This window comes from Chelonia mydas, chromosome 8 (genome assembly GCF_015237465.2).
Source record: "Chelonia mydas isolate rCheMyd1 chromosome 8, rCheMyd1.pri.v2, whole genome shotgun sequence".
NCBI lineage: Eukaryota > Metazoa > Chordata > Testudines > Cheloniidae > Chelonia > Chelonia mydas.
This window is the reverse complement of record NC_057854.1, coordinates 75,033,955-75,058,435: the sequence shown is the minus strand read 5'-3', so window position 1 is coordinate 75,058,435 and position 24,481 is coordinate 75,033,955. Positions and strand designations below refer to the sequence as shown.

The following is a 24,481-nucleotide window of genomic DNA, read 5'->3' as shown; positions in this document are numbered from 1 at the left end:
GTGATTATTTACTTGTGATTAATGTCAAGCTTTATGTGGATGGAAGTTAAAAGGCACAACTGTATTTATTTTTTTTATTAAATAGAGCTACCTTCCATGGGCTGGATACCTTAAAAAACAAAAAGTTAACCACGCCATTGTTTTGCATTTAAAAGTGATTTAATAAACAAAGGCCTGCTCTTAGGCTATGTGCCAGACTCAAACATGGCCGCCACCAGACGCCAAAACGGCCGCCGCCTAGTCAGCCAGTGACCTACATGGCCCTAAAGAACGATGCCCGAAACAGACATGGCGGCGCCCACTGCTCTTCCCCTCCGCGTTGCCTTTCATTTCTATGCCCTCTCGATGGTCTTCACGCCCACGGATCGTCACGTGACGTCCCTAACGTGACCAATCGAGGACCGACGTCTCTGTGGGGTCGCTCCAGTGCCCCGCCCAGCCTCGTTGTGGTTGAAGGCGCCATTGAGAGAAGCTGGGGTTGTCGCTGTCTTGGTCCCAAGGAGGCCTCCACCGATCCCGACACAGGGCACCGCCGCCGTTGCCATGGATTACGGGGAAGGTGAGGGCGCCCCCCGGAGCGAGGGGAGAGTCCCGCCGCCGCCTCCTCCTCAGGACCCGCCTCTGTCTCAAAATGGCAGCGTCCGCTTTGTGTCGTGCAGCGGGGACGGGCGCCCCCGGCTCCGCCTCTGCGCCCGGGAAGCCGGGAGCGGGCCCTGAGGACCTGCAGCCTCTGTTCAGGGGACGGCACGCGGCCGGAGGGGAGTGAGGGGCCCCGGGGGCGAGCTTGTGACAGGAGCAGTAGCTGCCTCGTGGCAGCGCAGCCTCAGGGCATTCCCACTGGCCCGCCCCCCCCAGCTCCCAGCTGCGGCTCGCCAGGCATTCCCTTGCAGTTATGGTGTGAACTGACACAGCGGCCCAGTTTCAGGTGTGAGCAGCAAAGCCAGTCCAAAGCGATCTGGCTGAGAAGTCACTGGTGATAATAACAAGGTTATTCGCTTTAATGAGTATAATGCGGGCTAGCTGTACACATGATCGGGATCCAGATTAATTGTAATCAGCCAGGAAAAGGTGTTGAGTGTCTGCGTGGACATATCAATGCAAACCTCTGCTCGTTCAAAAAAAAAAGGGGGGGGGGTGGGAATAAAATGTTGAGCTATTCAAAGAATAGGATGGGAATTAATGAAAGAAAAAAATAGAATGACATTACTTGGCATACTGTGCTCAATTCTTGTTACTCTGCATCACAAAGGATATAGTAGAAATAGAGCAGGGTTTGTTGTCATCCCATTTTTACGGGCATGGAAAAAACTTCCATATGAATAAAGATTGGGATTGTTTAGTTTAGAGATGACTTGAGTAAGAGGGGACTTGAAAGGGATCTGAAATAATAAATGGTTCAGAGAAGGCATCTTGTTCTTGTATTATGAAAAAGGGTTTTAAAAGTGGGACCACAGATTTAAGTGATGAAAGTAATAAGTGTTAACAGGATGCACAATTAAGGCTACGTTTTAGTCACGAGTATTTTTAGTACAAGTCATGGACAGGTCATGGGCAGTAAACAAAAATTCACAGCCTGTGACCCGTTCATGACCTGTTCATGACTTGTACTATAAACACCCCTGACTATCTCTTAGGTGCTTCTGGTGCGCTCCAGGGCGCCGTGCCTGCTCCAGGAATGGTGGGGGTGGCCTGGGGGCTGCCGTGCCTGCTCTGGGGAAAGGGTAGGGGGCGCGCTTGCTCCGGCGGAAAGGGGGCGGCGGCCCGGGGGGCGCTGTGCCTGCTCTGGGGAAAGGTGGGGCAGCCTGAGGCCTCATGACTGCTAAGGGGCGGGGCGGCCTAGGGACACTGTTGTTGTTCTGGGCCGCTGCTGCTCTGGCATCCCCTGGGGAAAGCTGCTTGGGGCTGCAGGAGCAGCAGCCCATGTGTCTGGTCCCTGGGCTGCCCCAGCTGCTCGAGCAGCTCTGGGATCAGCTGCACGGCAGCTGCAGAAGTCATGGAGGTCCCAGGAAGTCATGGAATCCCTAATCTCTGTGACAGAATCACAGCTTTATGCATAATTAATGTGTGGAATTCGTTTCTACAAGAAGTACAAGGACAAGAGATAAGGATTCAAAAAAGGATTAGACATCAATAGTCTCATTAACTATATCCACCCTTACATTAGAATGGCTTTTTTTAAAAAAAAAAAAAAGTTTTCTAAATCCTTATGCTTCAGTACATAAACAATCCACTAAAAGATTGGGATTCAGTGTGGCAGTTCCTGTGGTATGGTCTTTCAGCCTTTGGCTGTACGTACGTATGTATTCCCAATAAATCCAAAGTTTGATTATCTTTTATAGAAGCCAGAATAACCAGTTTAAAATCTTTCATCTTGATATTAAGTTAAAATGCCCATCTTTAGTAATTTTTATTTTTTTAGTAGAAAGTGCATTGTCAGTGGAAGAAAAATGCAATTTTTAAATGGGCATTTAAAATATTTATTAAAACATTCAGTAAAATCATTAACCAAATGGGATGGCTCTAAAACCTGTCTGACGAAAAGTGCTATAAAAGATCTGGATGGTATTTATTTATTTATTAATTATTTTTATAGTGAATCCAAAATCAGTTTTCTCTCTGAATGAGGGATAGTGGCAAGTTGTATATATCATATCATTAGAATTAACTTTAACATGCTTCTAAAATGGTTTAGCTTTATATTAGTTAAAATAAAACAGAACACTTTAAAAAAGTACTAGAAGAAATCAGTTGTGATGCTACAGACTTGTGTATAGGATCAGATCTTAATCCTTGCCAGGTATGCTGTAGAAGGGGATGGGTGACCCATGGTTGCATCCAGATTGGGTCAATTCTACCCTACAGAGCAGTGTGGATTGAAAGTTAAATTGTAAATGTCCAGTAGATGGCAATAGAGGACACAAACGGCATATAGTACAGTATATGGACTTTTTCCTTTTCCTCAACAATTAAGTCTGGTTTGAGCTTTTGGCAAGTTTCTTTCTGATGGAATTTTTTTAGCCAGTTCTAAGCACTTTTTAAAGGGTGACTGATGACTGCTGTAACTCTTCAAGGATCTATAGCCTGGTCTGAAATTATGAAGAGACAGTAAAAAAAACTTGGAGTGGTTTGTGGAATAAATTAAAACGATAGTAAATTAATGTAAATACATAGACTGCTGTAATCAATTTCATTTTAGTCTGGAAAGAAAATGGAACTAGATGCATACATGTTCTAGAACATACCTGAATGTTATCTGTTACACACATTAAATATGCTCATGTCTGCATTCAGTTCCTGAATGTTTTATGTGCACATAAACCCTGATTCCACAAATTCATCCATATGGATGGATGAGGCATTGACTTGAGTGGGGCTCTGTATTCACAGAGGTGTGACTTTCTGGATTTAATTGAGGGATAGTGGTCTTAAAAGGGACAAAGTCAACTTTAACACACAATTTTTGCCAGAAAACATTGGACTGACTGTTGCACAACCAAGACTTAAGATTACTGTAGGCAGTTCTGGTTGTAAAATGGCAAGATATCAAATTTTGCCATCTGAAATGGACAGAAGTTGGTCCAGTAAAAGATATTACCTCACCCACCTTGCCTCTCTCAAATTCTGGGACCAGTACAGATACAACAACACTGCATACAGGAATTGTCAGTCAAGTGGAGTCCCTTAGCTCAGATTTTTAAACTTAAAAAAAAAAAAAAAGGGGGATAGTTTCTTTAAGGATGGCTTTGAAATTGTTCACAAAAAGATTCTTCTTTTCCATTAGCTGTTTCAAATCAGTGGTAGCAAGAACTTTCTTTTTCTGTCCCTGCTTCTTTTGACTTTATTCTTCACAGTTATCTGTGCATGAAAATGATGCTGGTCCTTTTGGTTCTAAATGTATTTTACTCCCTAATTTTATGTTGAATGCCTTGAAAGGGCAGGCCTCCATTAGGGATGACGTCAGTTAGGCATTCGCAAACTCTTGAGCTTTTTATTAGCTCAGCAGATTTGTGGGTGTTTTTGTGTATGTGCTTCAAAAAAACAAACAAACCAGAAAATAATGCAATAGCAATTTCAAGCTAAAACTTATTTTTAGGTATTTTTTTTCAGGTGTTATGTCTAAAAGGCTAACTTTTCTAAGGAGCTTTAAAATAAATTAATAATCTGAATGAGCTGATGTTATTCTATTTTCAGTGGTATTCTGGAATATTGCTTTATTGCAGGGTTTTACATTTACTTTTAAAAAAAGTTTACATATAACTTGTGCTGTCCTAGGAGCAGCTGAGGTGATAATTGATTTTTGCCTCAGCTTGACCCTCCCTCCTTTGTCCCCTAACACACAGATGCATCAGTGTTCCCTCTAATTATTCCCACGCATTTGCAGAATGGATTTTGTTACGTGAACCAATATGGAGGTGATATGTGACACATCACCTCCATATTGGTGCACATAACAAAATTCATGTGGTGGGATGGGGTTGAGGGGTTCAGAGTGTGAGAGGGGGCTCAGGGCTGGGGCAGAGGGCGGGGGGGGGGGTGAAGGCTCTGGGGTGGGGACAGGGATGAGGGGCTCAGGCCTGGGGCAGAGGGTTGAGGTGCAGGGTCGGGTGAGGACTCCAGCTGGGGATGAGGGGTTTGGGGTGCAGTGGGGTTCTCCAGGGGGACAGTGTGGAGAGAGGACCCCCCTCCAGTTCTCTGTTCCCACAGCAGCACCTGGGCTGGCGGGGAGAGGCACCTCTCCCCCAGCCGCGGCAGGTCCGTGATGGGCCGGGGGAGGGGCGCCTGCCCCCTGGCCGCAGGAGGTTTGGGGCTGGGTCGGGGCCCGGGGAGAGGCGCTGCGGCAGGTTTGGGGAGGGGCATCAGCCCTGAGCGCCTGCACTGTGCTTAGAGGGAACTTAGCTATGCATTTGCCCCTGTTGTGGTAGGGCTGGGAACAGCCACAGTGGTACTTACCTGGTCTTGACTCTCCCGAAATCCCCCTCCCACCCAAACGAGGAATGAAAAAGTGTAAACATGAAAAGGTTCAATAAAATTTCATTTTAATAGCTAAATTACTTCTTGATTTTAAATAAAGTAGGCAAAATGATTTGTGTGTAAATAAAGAACAGCAAAGGTAGCAAGAATTAATTTTGATTTGCAAACAATATGATATGGAGGTCACTGTAACAATCAACGTAGAACTTGATGTCATTTAAAAATCACTCGTATGACAACAGGTTCTTAGTCCCAGAGCTGGATAAATTTGTGGTCCACAGAGTTAACATCTTTTTGATTTTTGTAAAATGTTTTCCTTTGAAAAATTCTAAGTGGAGGGCGGACCAACCTTTAATGGGGTTGTCATTGCCATATTCCAGGTATTTTCTACAGCCAGCAATAATTCCATTTTACCCAGAGTGAACCTAGCTGACTGTCATGCAAGCACCAGCCTTTGACAGGCAAGGACACTACACAATACAGTCTTGATCAAAAAGCTGAAGAGCTGCATGTCATCTGCATGCTCTACCAAATCTTCTATGGATATCATCGCACAGATTTACTTTACCTGTTTCTCAAAATAAACGAAAACTTCTAGTAAGTGTTTTTCTTGTTCTTTTAAGAAATGGATCGTGACTATGGACATGGAGCTTATGGTGGCCCAAGATCCATGGACTCTTATCTAAATCAATCTTACGGGATGGAGAGTCATGGAGGAGGAGGTGGTGGAGGAGGAGGAGGAGGTGGTAACAGGTAAAATAATCATTCAGTTGTCTCAAGAACTTAAAAAATCCAGTTAAAATTTTAAAGTATATCTTTTTCCAACTTAAGTGTTCCTTAGGCATGTTGTGTGAGATAGATATATATATATATATATATATATATAGCGTTCCATTCTCTATAAGTCTTCATATTCAATAAAGACTGGAAAAGTTATGCTATGACATCTTGACAGTCCAAATCAATACTTCTGTGGATAATTCCTGCAATCATAATGACATACTTATTTTTTTTAACTAAAACTTACAATGGTCTTTTTGTATTTAGTGACTTTAAGCAGTCTGTACCTGATTAGTAAATTTAGACTGGTTTAACGTCTCTTAATTTAGCAGTCTATAGCTAAAATGTTTTAATTGGTTCAGTGCTTTAGATTGAGTCTAAGAATGGAATCAGCATTCCATTTCCAAGGAACATTTAGGAGCTATGCTTACCCCTTCAATTGTAATGTAAACTGTGAGAATGTTCACTGGTATTATGACTTAAAGTCATGTCCAGATTATTTTATTGGCAGGTACTAATTACACCAAAATTGCGCATACTGGGTTATTTTGTAAAATGGATTGGTCTAAAAGTAAAATTTCTGGTGCAGTGTTGCATATTTAATACTCAAGTGTTCCTGATACTCTTTCAGGCTAAATTTACACATACAGTATATACCAACTGGTTTATTTCAGGTTTTAAAATCCTGGGCAGAGTAGTTTGCTTCTAAGAGCAGTGTTTCAACTGGAACAAAATAAAACTATAAGAAAATGTAAATAACTTGTTGGTGTCCTCATTTGCACAGTTGAATCCTCGACTGGAGGTAGCAGGACTACTGTATGGTAACTGTATGTAGGCATGGCAGTGCCATTGGGAAAGGACAGGTGGGAGGATAGAGAAAATGCCATTAGGCAAGTAGGGAGAATAGAGAAAATATACTTTGCAGTTTTGTTAGACTACTAGTTGATGAATATTAGGATTTGCAAATGATAAATCTTATGATCAATTAAAATCTGTGCACAGATCCAGGAATAAGATGTACCTACCATTTAGTAATCTGTATATGATTGAGGTTGACTGGAGACTTGAACACATTAAAATGTCTATTGCCATAAAACCTTGCAATTGTGCATGGACTGTTTCTGTAAATAGTGTCATTTTTGTGTGTAGTTTTGGGTCTTCTGAGACTAATGTATTTAAAATGAAGGCATTCATGTTACCATAGACATGGGAAGCAATTGAGTTTGTTTTATTAGTTTGTATTTCTGTTAGTAAAGGGCTTCCCTTTCCCAATTTCTGTGGAATTGCCCTATTTTAATTCTCTGGGGAGACTAATGAGCTCCCCATCCCAACGTGGTTAGAGATGATAATGATTCCTTGCCCCGCCTCCTCCCTACCCCAAAAAACTAAAAACAAAACAAACCCCAGTGAATAACTAAAGAGTTCTGCTACTTATCACTCTACCTTGAGGTTCCCATGGACCATCTCCATGTGTAATGTGTACATATTTGTACAGATTTTCCAAATGCTGAAGTTGCTAGACTTAATGGTCTACAAGTAAAAGATGGAGGGGTATTGGTGATCATGATCTCTGTGACTGGAAAATTTTACAAAAAGAATGTCCAAAAATACAAATGAACTATAGATCACTAATTTTCTATTTTTTAAAGTAAAACTATGGGGGTGTAAAAATCACCTCTGTTGTATTATAAATACTAAATATATTTTAGCTTAATTTTCAATTGGGAAAATAGGCCATTTTAAATGCTGTTTAATTGTTAAAATGTTAGGCATGACTTTGAAAAAGAAACAGTTTGACTACCCTGTGAGCTTCTGCAGGTGATTATTTTCCTGAGACTAGGGCTGGGCTCAAATAATGTTCAGTAAATACTGCTGAGAAATTAAATTTAACAAAGTTCAGACATACTGAACTTTAGAATTGTTTGTACAGAAAATGGCTCAGATAGTGTTCTATCTGGTCACAGCTTGAATTGCCCAGCCCTAATCAAGATAAAAACAGTAACACAACCGTACAAACCAGTATAGTATAAATTGATTTTAGTTGATAAATGTCAACTGATAACTTGTCTTTTGAAATGTATAACACTAGTAAGCTTACTTTTTTTTTTTTCCCTCACTGTGCAACTTTTCCAGGTTTGGACCTTATGAGTCTTATGACTCCGGGTCTTCTCTGGGTGGGCGAGATCTGTACAGATCTGGCTATGGTTATAATGAACCCGAACAAAGCCGCTTCGGAGGTAGTTATGGTGGTCGATTTGACAGCTCCTACCGGAATAGCCTTGACTCTTTCGGAGGTAGAAACCAGGGCGGGTCTAGCTGGGAAGCACCTTACTCACGTTCAAAATTGAGGCCTGGGTTTATGGAGGACAGAGGAAGAGAGAGTTACTCTTCCTACAGCAGTTTTTCTTCACCCCATATGAAGCCTGCACCTGTAGGCTCTCGGGGGAGAGGAACGCCTGCTTATCCTGAAAGTGGATTTGGAAGCAGAAGCTATGATGCTTTTGGAGGACCATCAACAGGCAGAGGCCGAGGCCGAGGAGTAAGTACAGAATCTTTTCAGATTCTTTTCACTAGTCACTCTTTTAAACCCTTTCAAGACCACAGCTTTAAAACTAATACACTGTTCATCACAGTGTACTTCTGACCAAGCAAACTGTCATAGTTGATCAGCCTGGTAATCCCTTTGAAGTTGATTTATGAAGAAGTACGGAGACCCTCTGTTTTGGAAGTAAAGAGCAATATAAGATTAGTTGATAAGGTTTTGTTAAATCTCTCCTTTTGTTTGAAAGGTGAAGATAAAAGTACTAGGTTTGGTCTAAAAGGGGTTAAAAGGAGTTGCCTTTTTCCTTGTAAACACTAGCATATTTGCTGGTGGGAAAGTTCTTGGATAATTATAAAAGGTTAACTTGAACCTTTTTGAAGTTTTGAGTAGGTTAAAGGTGCAATGTATATGTAAAAATAAAATGTTAGGCTGTGTATGCCATAAAACTGTTTTTTTTTTTTTTTTTTTCTTCTTCATATGGGCAGGTGAAATTTTAGCTAATTCTTTATTAAACACATGCTTGACCAAACAGGAGGTCTCATTTTTAACTTAGTTCTTACTCTAACTTGTATCTGGGGAAAGGGGCGGAAATGTCAAAGGTAGGTGGCAAGCAGTTATAGTGGTTTTCCTTAAATTTAAAGTATTGTTTAAAAGGATGTCATCAACTTGAAATCTAGTCATCTTAAAAGAAATTAAAATGAGTTTCATATACGACATCTACTTATCCACTACCTCTGCCAATTTTGTTGTACTTACACATTTCCCATGTTATGTAAAAGAGCCAGGCAAATAGGGAAACTGACTGCACAAAGTACAAAAGCTGAAAGATTGGAGAAACATCTCTACATTTTTCAGTTTGTTAAATCTGAGATGTTATAACAGTAGGGAAAAATATCCAGACAGAATTGATATTTAAGTTGATGGTGTCTCTTTAACTTAATTTTATAATTCCATCTTTGATTTTTTTTTTGTGCAAATAGTTCACTTACTGAACATTTTTTGCCTATACCTTAGAGGTATCTTACTATCTTATAAAATTTGTAAACATACCATGTTTCTTTATGAAGCAGTTTTGTTATAGTAAACTATATAGCTTGTTTGTAGCTTAAAATGTAGATGAGAATAATTTGTATTGGGTCTTCTAAATGCCTGTGTGTTTTTTGTTTTTTGTTTTTGTTAAAAAGGATTACTTACCCAATATTCTTAAGTAATATAGGTGCCACAATCAGTTTAGCACAGAAAACTTACACAGAGCTGCTAGCTAACAGGTAGCTTAATTGAAAGAGAGTCTAATTTTTATATCCCTCTGTTTGTCAAACTGAAAGTGGTGGGGTTTTAAATTCAGATGCCCTCCTTTTAGAACTGTTTCCGAGCTAAAAGTTCTGTCTAAAAATATAGTAGAGTACTTTTATCTAAACTTTTTCTTAAAAATTAATGTTATCAGTTTTACCCTTCATAAAGGAATTATTTGAGGACAATATAAAAGCTAAACAACTTTCCATATGTAAAATGCATTGCACCTTTAATAGACGATGGAAATATTTGCTTTTAAAAATGTGGATCACCTGGAAAGACTGTTTATTCAAGTGTGTACTTCACATCAAATTTAAATACATGCAGTATGAACACGTGCTAGATACCTTTGTAGTAGTACCTTGATAATTAAATAGATAAATTGGAATTACTTGAGAATTTGTGCATGGACTTTTATTTTTTTTAAAACTGTAAATATACCTATTTAAAATACGTACTATACTCCAGCCATGTGTGTTTAAAATATATTCACTGTTTATGAGTATATATTTTTTTCATATAGTACGTTATACTAAATGATTGTAAGGTACTCTTAATTTGAGTAGTAAAACATTAGTTTTGTTTTCATGACATTACAGGTATTTCTGCTTATCTGATTCATCCGTCCAGTCAGGTGGGCTTTCCTGTCTACCCTCTGTTAATCAAGTAAATGAGCCAATAGGAGATCAGTTTTGTGCTGTTACGCCTTGGTTCCTCCTCTTCAGATTACTCCATTGCCTCCAAAGAATTGACTGTCACAGATACAACTCCCCAGATGTCTGTACATTATACGGTCTCTTTCAAAGACAAGACAGAAAGGAATTAACGGACTTGTCATCTAGCCCAATTCCTTGTCCCCGTTGCTGACTTGTATGGATGTTTTTGCCCCTAAAAGCAATTTTTTAAAGAAGTCCTAAATTCACTGGGTTCACTGTCTTAAATCCTCTTGACAGGATAAAGTTACTAGAGTATGTTGGGTGTTCTCCAGTAGTCAGTGGTCCACACTGGACAACTTCTATGCTTTAAGGTTGCCATCAAAATAGAAAAATCTTGATGGTCATCTCTATTTCCTTGTCCCAAACCCACAAAGAAAACTTATTTTCTGGCTGTCAGCTGAGTTCTAAAGGACTTGGATGGCTTTCTTGCCAGAAAAGAGAACAGACATATCAACTAGAGAATCTAAAGAGAAGGAGCTGAAGTGTACTGAGCTGTGAAATCTGATAGGCATACTCATAGCCTGGACTAATGGTTCTGAATAAGCAGAAACCCAGTTCATAGGTGCACATTTAATCTATTAGTGAAGCATCAACAAAGTCATTAAGCACCCAATTTCGATGTGTTTTATTTTAGCAGTGTTTTGTTCCAGAATGCAGATTTTTATCTGCTTAAATGTATTTATAAATATTTACATGTAGCAATTGTGTTGTTTCTGTTGATTTCATATACTGATACTTTTTCTTGATTTCACAAATTTCCAGCATATGGGAGACTTTGGAGGGATGCATAGACCTGGAATTGTTGTTGACTATCATAACAAACCCAGTTCTGCAGCAGTTGCTGCAAGAGGAATAAAGAGAAAAATTATACAGCAGCCATATAACAAACCTGGTGGGACATTTATCAAGAAACCCAAACTGACAAAACCTATTATGATGAACCAGAATAAACTACCTAGTAAGTAATTAAATGAAAAATAATACAAATGGCATTGTTTAATTTCCTTTTTTTAGACACAGGCGTTTGTGATGTTTTGCAATTCTTCATTCTTCAGCACTGAAGTACTCTACTAGGGCTTGGTGTTGGCACAAGTCAAAACTTTATTAACTAGGGGCTTGAAAAACTATAGATAGTCATCTTGGTGTGTAGATATTATGGGCATGTTAGAAATGCATAAGTGTAGAAGGTAAGTCCCTTCAGGTGTATCTTTTTTTCTCCAACAAATTGTTTATTTAAATAAACTTTCTTGCTCTTTTATTGTGAAGATAGCTTATCAAATGAGAACAAGTGTTGTGATGGTGTGTTAAATAAGTATTGCAGAAGACTGTCTCTAAGCAAACAGTATCACGGCAAATTTGTGATTTAAATAATTCCCCTTCATTATTTAAAGTAATTTCAGATCTTAGGGTGCAAATGCAAATATTAAACCTGGAAGTCTGACATTCAGCTTGAACGTGGGCACTCTTTTTAAGTATTGAACCTTACTTCAGGTTTCTTTTCCATGCTTGGCTCTGAGGCTGTAAGAATGGGATTGTGCATACCTTTATCCTTGTTGTGTTAAAATGTATTCCCAGTATACTAATCCTCTGTGGAAAAACTGCAGTGTGACGCATCAGTGCCTGCGCAGATGCTGAGTTCACTAAAGATGCATGATAAATGCTTGCTGTTCCATAATATTTTGTATTGTAGCTGTTGAGACTTGCCAAGTCCTAAAAAGTGCATTGTTGTATAAGCCAGAGGAATGGAAACTTGACTCCTGTCATGAATTTTTCTACTGTGTTTTACTTCTTGTCAGTTGCCATAACTGGGTGTCCTCTTTTTTTTGTTTTTTTTTAATGTACTTGACAAGGATGAAAGCAGTTTCCTTCTGCTTCTCTGTAAACCAAGTCCCACTGGTTCTTTACTACAGTGCTCCATCAGAGTGGTTCTCAAACTTTTGTACTGGGGACTCCTTTCATACAGCAAGCCTCTGAGTGCGACTCTCCTTTTAAATTAAAAACACTTCTAAATATATTTAACACCATTATAAATGCTGGAGGCAAAGCAGGGTTTGGGATGGAGGCTGACAGCTCATGACCCCCCATGTAATAACCTTGCAACCCCCTGATGGGTCACGACCCCCAGTTTGAGAACCCCTGCTCTATCCCTACCTCATTAGCAACTCCTGAGTATCCCTTTTGTTCACACCACAAGAAACTTATCTACAGTACAACTGAAAGAGTGGCAGAGGTGATGGGTGGGGAGGAAGAGGGAAGGGGAAACCAAGGGAGTGAGGAAGTAATGAAAGTCATTAAAAGGTAAATGGGAAGGGAAGATGTTTGTGGCTTATAAAAGAAGAAATTCATTAATGAAGGAAAAGGAGACGAGTGAAGGAAAAAAAAAGAGTGGCAAAAAGCAGAAATTGAAAAGAAGAAAGGAGAGACCAAAGCAAGAAAAGACAACCTGTATAGCAGCTGGCTTAGTGAAACTTATTTTTATACCTGTTCATTTTTAGCAGTTCATTTCTCCAGAAATTCTGAAGTTACTGGAACGAGGTAATGACAGAAAGTTGTTAATGGAACTTGACTTAATTGTTTGCTTTTGCAGTACGTGAATTTAAGGATCAAAAATCTTAAGTTGTATGTCCAGCAGTCACTTTTCTTACACCAGAACTTTAAGTTCTAATTGCATACCTGTTTTTGTATCCTTGCTAATTTGGTGGTGTTGATGGATCTGCAATGTTTTCTGTAAATCATGTTTTCAAACTACACCTGCAAAATAAGTTTAAAAATCGTCTTATAAACTTGTGAAGTAAAGTTAATATGCAGATTTTGGAGAAACTTCCACATGCAAGCCATTGTCTAATATATTGACCTTGTAATAATACTGTGAATTGCACAGCTCTGGATGGACAACTGGGAATTACAGATATTTGTCCCCTTGCCTTTCGCTTCAGGAGTGCTGTAAAACTTTTCATGGACTAATTGCAGGGGGTGCTGAGGAAATATTCCTATACACATTACATAGGAAACAGTGTTGCTTGACTTGTCCAGAGTTGGGTGTGACAGAACAGGTCTGTAAAATACACATCCAGGTACTTCCAAGCTGTGCTGTACATCTTAAAGATCTCCTAATTTGTCTTTGGAGCTGCGTAGCCCAGTTGTGCTAAGCTGGCGTTTGTGGAGGTGATTCGATTCTAGAAATTTATATTCATCTCATTCCTGGGTAAGTGGCACTGTAAGAATGATAAAGCATTCTTTTTTTTAAAACATACAAAAATAAGTAAGTCTAGTGTTTTGAGAGATACTATATTGACTGAACTAGAAAAGTGAAGTGCACTATTTCAAGAACAGATACAACAGCAGCATTGAAAGCTTACACGTGCATGCACAAACACTGGCCCTGCCGTGGTATTTTGACCTTGAAGGACTTTTATCTCGAGGTTGGATAGTCATTCGTTCTCTCTGATCATTCAATTTGTGATCTCCTTTTGGGATCGCTAAAAAGTAACAATTGTAATGTGAAGTTTTAATCATCTGGAACTAGAGATCCCCAAACTTACTTTACATAGGCCACATCCATCAAGTAACCGGATAGGTTAGTAGTGACAGTCAGGCCATTGACCCTAAGTTATGACCTGTTCATTAACAATATTCTAAGATATCCATTTCCCTTAATTACTGTTCTTTTATGCCATATTCAGATACTCAGGTATACGTGCCATATTCAAAATGTTGCTAGTCCTTTTGTAGGGAAAATGTTTTCTTGTCACAAATCCCTATGGGTCTTTCTGCAGCTGAACTGTTTCCAGGGCACATTTTAAGAGAGATCTTTACTTTCCCTGTATTAGTCATATCCTCAAAATTCAATCTTTCATATTTAATTTAAGTGTCTTGGTGTAATTAATCCAGTTGGGGGTGCGGGTAGGGGAACCTTTCTCATGACTACAATGGAAAAGTCTTAGTTGCTGCAAATTGAAACTTATTGCATCAAGCACAGATACTGTATTTGGTTAATCTCATTTATAAATGTCAGAATGTATTTTAAAATTTCCCCCATTGTAGCTTGCTACCTCTTTACTTTCAGGTGTTCAAATAGGTTACTGAGCCCACATTTCCTTGTGTCTGCTTGTATTTTTTTCCATTTATTCAGGTTAAAGATGTGATCCCTGTGATTACATCTGCATAATAAATCTTCTGTCAGTGGTGCTGGCAACAGGATTGCAAAGATAAAGTTGAGCGGCCCTAACCATTTTTACTCTGCTGCTGGCATCATTACAGAAGTTCAAAAGAGCAGAGATTCTACTAATTTGAAAGAGATTGAAATGAGAGGCAGTCAGGAGATGGAGTTAAGAAACAACACTGTCATACAAAAATAGGTCTGGAGTATATCTGCCTCAGTCTTTTCCTCCACAGCACTGCACAGTTCCCTTCTTCCCACACCCCTTATAAAGAGGCAGATTTTTTTTATTAAAGCTAATATTAAAATTATCTAATACACAAGTTAAGGAAAGAGTTTCTATACATCTGGGTATAATGCTTAAATTATCCGAAAGTACAAAGTTTGGTTTAAAAGCCATTAAATACATATAGTACATAATCTGCAGTATCCCAAATTAAGGTTAATATATTTAATGGTACAGTTAAAATACTGGCATCCAAATATTCGGGTACATCACTCATAAAAAGTTATACTAAGAGTAGCTTGTGGGAAGCAAATGTAGCAATGAGTGTAGATTGTCCCTCAATAATTTAGGATTTAGGATGGGTTGTCCCTCAGTAAGTACAGTCCATCAGAGAAGTATTTCAGTTATCTTTCCTGACTTCACTTCTCAGCGGCACTCCAGCTCATCTCTCCTGATGTTGTTGCCTATATCTGGTGAGATGTTCTAAATAGATGTCCCTTGACCACCCGATGGTGTCCGACACCATAAGTTGCCACATCATCCGAGCATAGCGCTGATCGGTTCCATGTTCTCGCAACACTTGCTCGTTACTGGGGTCCCATGCGTCCAGACTTCCAATGATCAGTGTGTGTGTTTGAACTTCGTACCCCTAGCTCTCAAGGCATCAGGCAGAGGGGCATATTTTTCCACTTTCGAGCTCGGGCGTCGCAGAAGGCCGGAGTCCTGTTCTTAAAGGGAACTGTGATGTCCACCATGACAGTCGTCTTATGTTCCTCTTTAGTGTTGATAATGATGATGATGTTCGGTTGCAGCTGACTGTTCATTCCAGGGATAGTGGAGTTCATGCCAACCTTCCCCATGGGTGGCAGGATGACTTTGACTAGGCGGTCTTGGATGACATTGTGGCACAGCTGATAGGCTCTGGAATGGGGCTAGCAGCTACAGAAGTCGTGGGATAGTCTCTCATTGGCATAGCTGCACTTTTTGCATTGCTTGTTTTGATTCCTGTGGCGGACAGCTCTGTTCAGCGGGACACAGTCGAGCTGGGCTCTGTGAATGAATCTCCAGTCAGCAAGTGGGGTGAAACTGCCCCTAGGGAGGAAGTGGTTGCTGGTGTCCCACTTGCACGTCACCTCAAAGGCCTTCCGTCTCAGGTTTTTCCACATACTGCCAGTGATTGGCATCCTTCAGGGTCGTCTCCAGCATAGTTCTAGTTCTCCCAGCTCCTGATGTTCCTCACACCATGTTCAGTGGTAGCTGACTCTCTTCTCCAGCTGTTGCATAACATTGTGGGCACAAGTCCAAAGTGAAGCAAAGTCTCCCCCATCTCATCCAAATTTGCCTTCCAGGGAGCTGGGTGGCAACATATTGGTTGGAGGGGGTCCTGGCGATTCGTTTCCTGATGGCATCATGCATAGCACTCTCCACAATGTTCCTCGTGTGTCTGTCCATGTTAGAAGGTGGAATGCATGAGTGATCATTGCAACATGACACAGATCACCCATTCAAGGGATGTTGGCGCCACCCTGCTTGTGCAGGATGTACATCAGTTCATTACTGGCCGTCTCAGGAAGAAACATCCACTTCTTCACTCACTGCCTTATGGTGTTGTTCACCTTGTTGAGAGGTACCTTCGCCTTGGCAGATCCCCTCAGGACAAAGCCATGTCCAGAACATGTCTTATTTTCCCCCGATCTTTGTAGACTAATAGCATATTGAAATGGCTTAATGCACTTCCTAAAGTACTGGAGGACAGTGCTGCTCAGAATGGAGTTTGAGGGCTTGTCTACATTGTGTGGCAATGTGTGCTCTGGGAGTATGAATTCTGAAGCACACCAATGTGCTGCACACCAACTGCCCAACGTGGAGCCTATTGGTGCTCATTGGTGCTTTGTGCACAGACTTTCAGTATGCACCAGCAGGGTCTATATGGGCCAGTTAGTGCGTATCATGTTGGTGTGCTTTAGAATTCACACTCCCATAGCACACACTGCTGCATGCTGTAGACAGGCCCTTAGTCTGCCTGCCCTAAGGTTATGGGGAGGGTGGGAAATACCACTTAATTTTCTGTGTGGCAAAATACAAATCATTGGGACATAATCTGGAGGGTGCTCTAAGCAGGAATTGTGAAGTTTTGAAATTAAAAGGTGTGTAACAACGTAATTGAAAATAAATTACACAGTATGGAGGTTTACTTCAAAATGGTACTTTGCAATTTTCATGACTTTCTTTCCAGTATTGTGGAAACTGTCTGTTTGGGGTAAAGATAGAAAAATATTGATGCCTATAAAATGCTGTGTAATGGACTTTCCATTAAACTATAACACTTTTTGTTTGTGTGGTTACTCTGCTTACAAGACCAACTGAAATCTGCAGAACAGTTTCTGAGACTTTCACTCAGTAATTGCAAAATACTGCAGATCGTTAACTTGAAATAGTAAATTGTGAAGAATGGACTGCTAGTTAACCTATTTTGCAGGTGTGCTTTTCTAATGAGGTCTGTATGAAACATTGCAAATCTATGGATCCATCAATAATGCCACTTTAGCAAATGCATGTGAAAATTTATGCAGCTTTTAAAATGAATGCAATGTCATGCAGGAAAGTGGGAGACACAAGTCCATATCTGGACTCAGGCTTCCATTCCCCTGGTCTGGTAGAGGCTGGGCATTTTCAAGGTATCTACTGATCTTGAGGGTAAGCTGTTCAGGCCATTTCACTCCACAAAACTCCATACCAGATGATTTATGCAGCAGTTAAACAAGGAATCCTTTGCCCATTTTCTGGGTTGAAGGTAAGGTGCCGCATTGAAAATTTTAACTCTGGAAGGCTTTATTGGGAAATGTAAAAAAAAATGATATGGGGGGAGGATACTCTCTTTCCTGCAGGAGCAGAGTAGTATTCAGACCCTACATGAAGGGTGAAGAGCCTATTCCACAAAATAAAATACAAAAAGTCTTTGGAGGCCAATAGGGAAGCACAGCTTTTCTAAAGTAATTATGAATGTTTTGAACACTTAATAATACTTCTGGGCCCAGCAAGCCTTTTGAAATTCTCTTCACTGGGATGAGTTTGTCATGGGAGTGTGTACACATTTTCTGCTATTGTTTGGCAGGACACACATTTCAGGGGAAATGACCTTTCTTTAAAGTTGACCTGCAAAAAGAAAAAACAAATTATACCACCTTACTTCTTGTGAACGGTGGCCTGAATGATTTTTTTTTTTACACACTCATAGAATTCTAGAGCAGAAATATAGAACTATTGTGATTGATAAAAGACTGAAAACTGAGCAGTTAAGAAAGGAAGGGATTTTTAGTCAGACATTTTAAAACTTAGTTTCTTGTCAGCATATTCTTACTCAAATGCCTGAGAAACACTTGACAGAATTTCTTCGTTTAAGATTCTACTATCCCTGCTAAGAAAATTGATCCTCCACTACTCTAGCCCTCTAGCAAAAACCAGGAAGATCTATTATTTATCTTTAAGCTATAAGCCAAAAGTGTGTGTGGGAGGATTTCAGATTTGACATTCAGTGCCTATACATCATAAATAATCAAAAAGAAGCATTAACAATTGTCTTTTTTCCTTGTAGATCATCTTTGTATTCATTTCCATTGTATAAGCTATCTTCACAACAAAAAGGGTGGCTAGAGACTGATTTCTTTTTAATAAATTATGTTTTATGCAACAGCAAATATTGCAGTGAAACACTAAAATTGTGGGGTGTTTGAATAATTGCAATTTTTCCAGTGTCCCTCCTGGTCACTTACTTGGAAATGCCTTTAGTATCTAGGCAAAATGCGGTTGGGTTGGCTTTAACTCTGAATTTCCTCACTTCTGAGATTTTTAGTCAGGCCCTTAACCACTAAACTTGCATTGAAATATTAATGTTTACTGATTTCTTTAAAATTAAAAATACCCGAAACTTATAGATGCCATTGAAACACTATGACTTGAATTTATTTTACATTTTGGGACTAGAAAAGATGGTTGTGAAAGAGGTAGGGGAAGTCAAGCATTACACTTTCTACACTCTGGATTTTGGAGATATAAAATGTTTAACCCAATTCACTATGTGTTAAGGTACCAAACCAGAGGTCAAAAGTGAAGAGGAGGAAAAACGTCGAATTGAGGCAAGAAGGGAGAAACAGAGGCGTAGAAGGGAGAAAAACAGTGAAAAATATGGTGATGGATACAGGTTTGTGCTGTTGTTGTTTTCTATTTAACATCTGTCATCATTCCCTAGCACCTTTTGCTGGTCCCAGTACTCTCTATAGAGGAATACATCAAAGGGTGCTAGGTATACAACAGTGTTTTTTTAAAAAAAAAACAACAAACAAACAATTTTGTCTTGGAGGAGAGGAGATTGCTCAACTAGAGAACTTGAAACATTTTGAGATATAGTAGCATTAATATTTCTGAAAATATATTCGTGCACAACACTACTCTCATGAGATGTTCAAATAATCATCTTTTATAGTGGTACCATCTTCCAGTACTACGCCATATGTTTATAGTACAATTAGATGAATCTACATGCTGAAAGGGTATTCCTGCTATCCTTCCTAAGCTCCTCAGGATAGGAATTGATCTTATTCTGTGTTTCATGTGTCTCCATTTTAAGCATTACAAAAGTGCCAAATTATGTGGGAGACCTGATTTTCACACAAAAAGGCAATACTTTTGTAAATAAGAGGAGTATTCAGTTTCAAGTATATTCCACTAAACTGTGCCCCAGGAAAATGGATTCATTAAGGTTATACCGTGATCTCAAACTCTCCAGAGTGCAAGGGGAATTTTGATGTAAGACTTCAACTTTGTAGTAAAAATAAATTGAGATCTCCCTGATGTGATCTCGTCCTGAAGTGGGGTTTTTTTGGTAGTCTTGTGATTGTATAGCATTACGTATTATATGGGTGGAGGGAAAGAAGTGCTCTTGAGCTACATCTGTTCCTCAAACAGTCTCCATTTTTTTTGGTCCTCTTTCCTTTTCCTGCTGTTTGTACCTTTCCCCACCAATATGAGATTGACACACTTGACAGTTTCACTATTGCTAAACACTGACAGTGTTTTTGAATATCAGCAATAAAATTAACCAAGCTGTTTCATTCTACAGTTTACAAAATGTTGAGTAACAGTTCAGTACATGCCTATTTGAAAGTTCAAATAGACATCAGTAGCTGGGTTTGTATTCGGCTCACTTTTGGCCCTTACCTTCAGAACCATAGCACTGCAAATTTAGCTTTCTTTTATGTAAATATCATTAATAAAAATTATAGAAAAAGTTGGCTTAATGTTCTACACTTACTAGGGAAAGCTTTCCTACTTGCCACAGGTGACTGGATTTAACATGTCCCCACATAAGCCATGTAGGTAATTCTTGAAAAACACTGACTTAAAAAAACGAACAGAAACTTATTGAACAGTAACACCTTTAACATACGTGTTTTTCCTGCTAGAATGGCATTCACTTGCTCATTTTGTAAATTTCGAACCTTTGAAGAGAAAGACATTGAAGCTCATTTGGAAAGTGCTGCTCACCAGGAAACATTGGATCATATTCAGAAGCAAACCAAATTTGACAAAGTAGTGATGGAATTTCTGCACGTAAGTTATTATGTTCATAGAATCATAGAAGTGTAGGGCTGGAAGGAACCCCAAGAGATCATCTAGTACAGCCTCGTGCTGAGGCATGACCAGGTAAACCCAGACCATCACTGACAGATGTTAGTCCAACCTGTTCTTGAAAGCCTCCAGTGAGTCTTCTACAATCTAAGGCTATTCCAGAATTTAACTACCCTTACAGTTAGAACATTTTTGTTAACATCTGACCTAAATTTCTCTGCTTGCTCTAGAGTAAGCCCATTATTTCTTGTCCTCTCTTCAGTGGACATGGAGAACAATTATGGTCCTCTTTATAGGTGCACTGACAGTGGTGTGTAGAGTTCAGTCATGGCATGCAATGCTAGCACCAGTATAAATACAGTGTATACAGTGAGTCATGGCTTAAGTAGAATAGATTAAGTGCCCTGCACCCTGAACCCCTAGGGTATATACCCTACATGGCTCTCTACATGCTGAAGCTGTGCCTCCCATGTCTACGCTGCAATTTTTAGTAGTGTAGTGTCCAGCTGTCTCCCCACTGCCAAAGCCTTTTCCCATGGTGGAGGAGAGGAGGCAGTGGGGAAAGGCTCTGGCGGGGGAAGGAGCAGAGAAAGGCCCTGATGGTGTGGGGGAAGGGAGCAGGGGAGGCAGTGGGGAAAGGCTCTGGTGGTGGGAGGGGGAGGGAGCAGGAGAGATAGCGGGGAAAAGGCTCTGGCGGCTGAAGGGGAGGGAGGGAAAGGCGGGTGGTGGGAGGGGAAGGGAGCGGGGTGGTAGTGGGGAAAGGCTCTGGCGGTGGCAGGTGTCGAGGAAAAAGGGAGGTAGTGAGGAAAGGAGGAGGCAGTGGGGAAAGGCTTTGGTGGTGGGTCGGGGAGGGCTGCTGGAGCCTTTCATTGCTGTGTATATCTGTAAACCTGCCTTTCACTGCGGCATGTAGCTACATGTGTAGTGCCTGTACTTTACGTGTTGTTGTAAGTGTTGACATAAGCTATAACAGCCCTTAACGTATTTGAAGTCTGTTTTCAGATCCCCCATATTTTTCTTTTTTCAAGACTAAATATGCCCAGTTTTTTTAACCTTCCTCCATAGGTCAGGCTTTCTAAACCTTTTATTGCATTTCCCTAATTTGCTTATGAGAATGTCAAGTGGGACTGTTTCAGAAGCCTTACTAAAATCAGATATATCTCATCTAGTGCTCCCCTCTGCCCACTAGGACAGTAACCCTGACAAAGAAGGAAATTATGTTGGCTTGGCTGGATTTGTCCTTGACAAATCCATATTGGTTATTCTATATAACCCTATTGTTCTCTAGGTTTAACATATTAATTGTTCAATAACTTGTTCCAGTATCTTTCCAAGTATCAAAGTTAGGCTGACTGGTCTATAATTCGTTGGGTCATCTGTTCCCCATTTTGAAGATAGGTACTATATTTGTCCTTCTCCAGTGCTGTGGGACCTCACCTGTCTTCCATGATTTCTTGCAGATAATTGTTAATGGTTCTGAGATTGCTTCAGCTAGTTCCTTAAAGACCTGTGAATGAATTTTGTCAGGCCTTGCCAACTTGAATACATCTAAATTATCTTGATTTGTAGGTCACTTGCATATTGGAGTTTAAATTGTACCATTTATCGTCTTCAAAACATGTACTTAATTTTTCATTAGATCATTTCACTTAGGAAAAGGGTTGTTCACAGTAAACACTACTGAACAGAAAGGCAAGTTCAGAATTTTTGAACAGTAGCATTGCTTCATAGCTAGGTAACAAAATACGCCGTTATTGAAGTTAATAGCTTTGAATGTCTTTGTTAGTCATTATGCCAGAAAATTCCCTTGGAACTAATAATAGTTGATACAAACAAACCTAATAATCAAGAATAGAAAGAGCTGGGTAACTTTCAAAATTTAGTATGTTTCTGATTTGGGGTGTTGTGTAGGTGGAGAAATACATCAGTCATTTAAAATTGATGTTCTGTTTCCTGCATTCAAGGAGTGTATGGTGAATAAATTCAAGAAGACAGCTATGCGCAAGCAGCAGACCAACAACCAAACTGAAAATGTCCAAGTTGTTGAAAAAGATGTAATGGAAGGCAAGTAACAGACTCCATGTGAAAGTACATGTTTTGGGAATATCCATGTCTTTTTTTTTTTTTTCTTTTCTTTTTCATTTGAACATGCTGATCTGATGTTCGGATTAAAATCAGTTCCAGTACACTTTATAAAATCTGTTGGATTCTTAAGACTCTCTTTAAAAGCTATTTACTCCAAAGGCAAGTCTCCTCCTTTTAGTTCTACAGTTCTGGTCTCCAGTACATCTGTAGTGTTAGAGGTCTCAAAACTTTCCAAAAATAGGTATTACTACTAAGATTTTGAGTCAGATTACATATCACTTTTTCCACACCCTTCCTATTTTGGGATGAGATTCTGTTCTGGGCCTTTAAGAAGTGCAGCACTAAACTCGCAACTTGGGGAGGTGGTGGGGCTAAAATGACTTTTAAGCCACTGTTGTTGTAGCCATTCTGGGGCTGTCCTGGGGCTGGAGAAGCCCTTGGTGTAACTTAGCCCTAGAGACTTTTCTGAGTGACAGTGTCCTCCCTGCCTTATGAGCTGCAGTATTGTGTAAGCAGCCCTGCCCCAACACCCCTCTCTGTCCAGGTGGAGCTTCTATGCTGGGTCTTACAAGGGGTTTTCAGGAGGCAGCATTGTGGCTGTTTTCCAGAGTATGTGCACTAAGAAGAATCCTCCCTCCTGCTACTCTGACCCTTTTATAGAGCATATACTGGCCAGGATCTTATCCTTGATCTTTGTCTTGTGTTAATTAGCATAGTACTTATTAGATAAGACATCCACTGGATCAAAGATCCACACGCTTCATGTGTAAGTAAGCACTTAGACCTTTGGTCCAGTGGATGTCATATCCGCTAAATGCGGTGTAAAATACAGTGTACTATAAAACATGTTAAATAGTTTAAATTAAACTATTTACAGCAGTTCTAAAAAGTCATCCCCTTAAATTCTTGTGTGTGTGTGTGTAGGAAAATCTTTTCATGTTAACAGAAAACCTTGAATGCAAATATTGTAAGTTTTTAAGTAGAATTCGAGTCCTGCAACTTTTCCTGTCTGGGGGGAAAAAAATTCATATGTCCTTAAGTAGGGCAGAGTGGCAATTCATACAGCTACTACAATAGGATCAGTCCTATAGAAAATACTTGGGGTTTTTTTGGGTTTTTTTTTTTTTACTTTAAAAATATCTAAGTACCCTAAATAAAATTAGGTTCTTCTGCTGGTGCTGGTCCGTATGTGTATTCCACACATGGGTACCAATGCATGCCATGTGCCCGAGTCTGGAAATTCTTAGTAAGCAGTGTCTGGTGGCCTTCACGTGTGCACTTGCTGTCCTTGTTCTGCAGACCGAGGGCATAAGAGGCAGTGCAGGCTGACACCTCTCCCATTCCTTCTTACTACTACATGGCCTGACTCAGAATCCTCTGGGTCCACAGTTTTCCCCAGCTTCTTTCTCATCAGCCTGTAAATATATATTGTAAATAGTTTTAATATTTAGCATAGTTAAAGTTTTGTGATAATATAGTTAGTTCGGCTCAGTTTTTCCCATTGTAGGGAGTCCCTCCCTGTGGATTGGGACTAGGCCTGGTGTCCTAGGGTTCAAGAATTGCATATCTTGGCCTCTCTCTTTCTCCATGAGCAGTTACCATCTGTGCTGCCACTACTGTCTGGGTAAGATGCATATCTCAGCAAAGTGCAGTATTTACAGTTTGTTTCCCCCATGAATATGTGAAGTTCATGATGTTCAGCTTGGGAAGCACCTTATGGAGAAAGCCATGAGATCTCACTTGGATTCAGGCAAGGGAGACTCCCCTGTACATTGACCTTAACTGACGAGCAGTGACTACTCTCAAGCTCATCTTTAGAGGGAGCCTAGAGCTGCTAAGCCCAAGGAATTGTCACCATGGGCTTTGCATGGGAGGGGCGCACTCATTGATACAAGGACAGATCCCCATCCAGGTCTACTCCTAAAAGAAGAGACCCCTCCCTGACTCTGTCAAGGTCAGGTGAGCCTTCGCTCGCAATTCTGAAGGGCTCAGGACCATGTAAGACCCCCGGGCAGGTGGTTAAAATGCATAAGAAAAAGGATCTGTCAGGACTGTCTTTGGTTCCGATTTCTAAACATAAA

At 40.1% G+C, this 24,481-nt stretch overlaps 1 protein-coding gene across 1 annotated transcript in view; it reads left to right on the top strand.

Annotated features, from left to right (window-relative positions):
• The first annotated feature begins 365 nt into the window (after positions 1 to 365).
• The window catches only part of ZNF326 (zinc finger protein 326), a 36,424-nt gene continuing 12,308 nt past the window's right edge, over positions 366 to 24,481 (top strand). Inside the window, exons 1-7 of the mRNA XM_037906544.2 lie at positions 366 to 559; positions 5,595 to 5,724; positions 7,885 to 8,290; positions 11,065 to 11,260; positions 18,774 to 18,888; positions 20,150 to 20,297; positions 22,280 to 22,379. Coding sequence (XP_037762472.1) covers positions 544 to 559; positions 5,595 to 5,724; positions 7,885 to 8,290; positions 11,065 to 11,260; positions 18,774 to 18,888; positions 20,150 to 20,297; positions 22,280 to 22,379 — 1,111 coding nt within the window. The 5' untranslated portion in view covers positions 366 to 543. The remainder of the gene's footprint in view (positions 560 to 5,594; positions 5,725 to 7,884; positions 8,291 to 11,064; positions 11,261 to 18,773; positions 18,889 to 20,149; positions 20,298 to 22,279; positions 22,380 to 24,481) is intronic.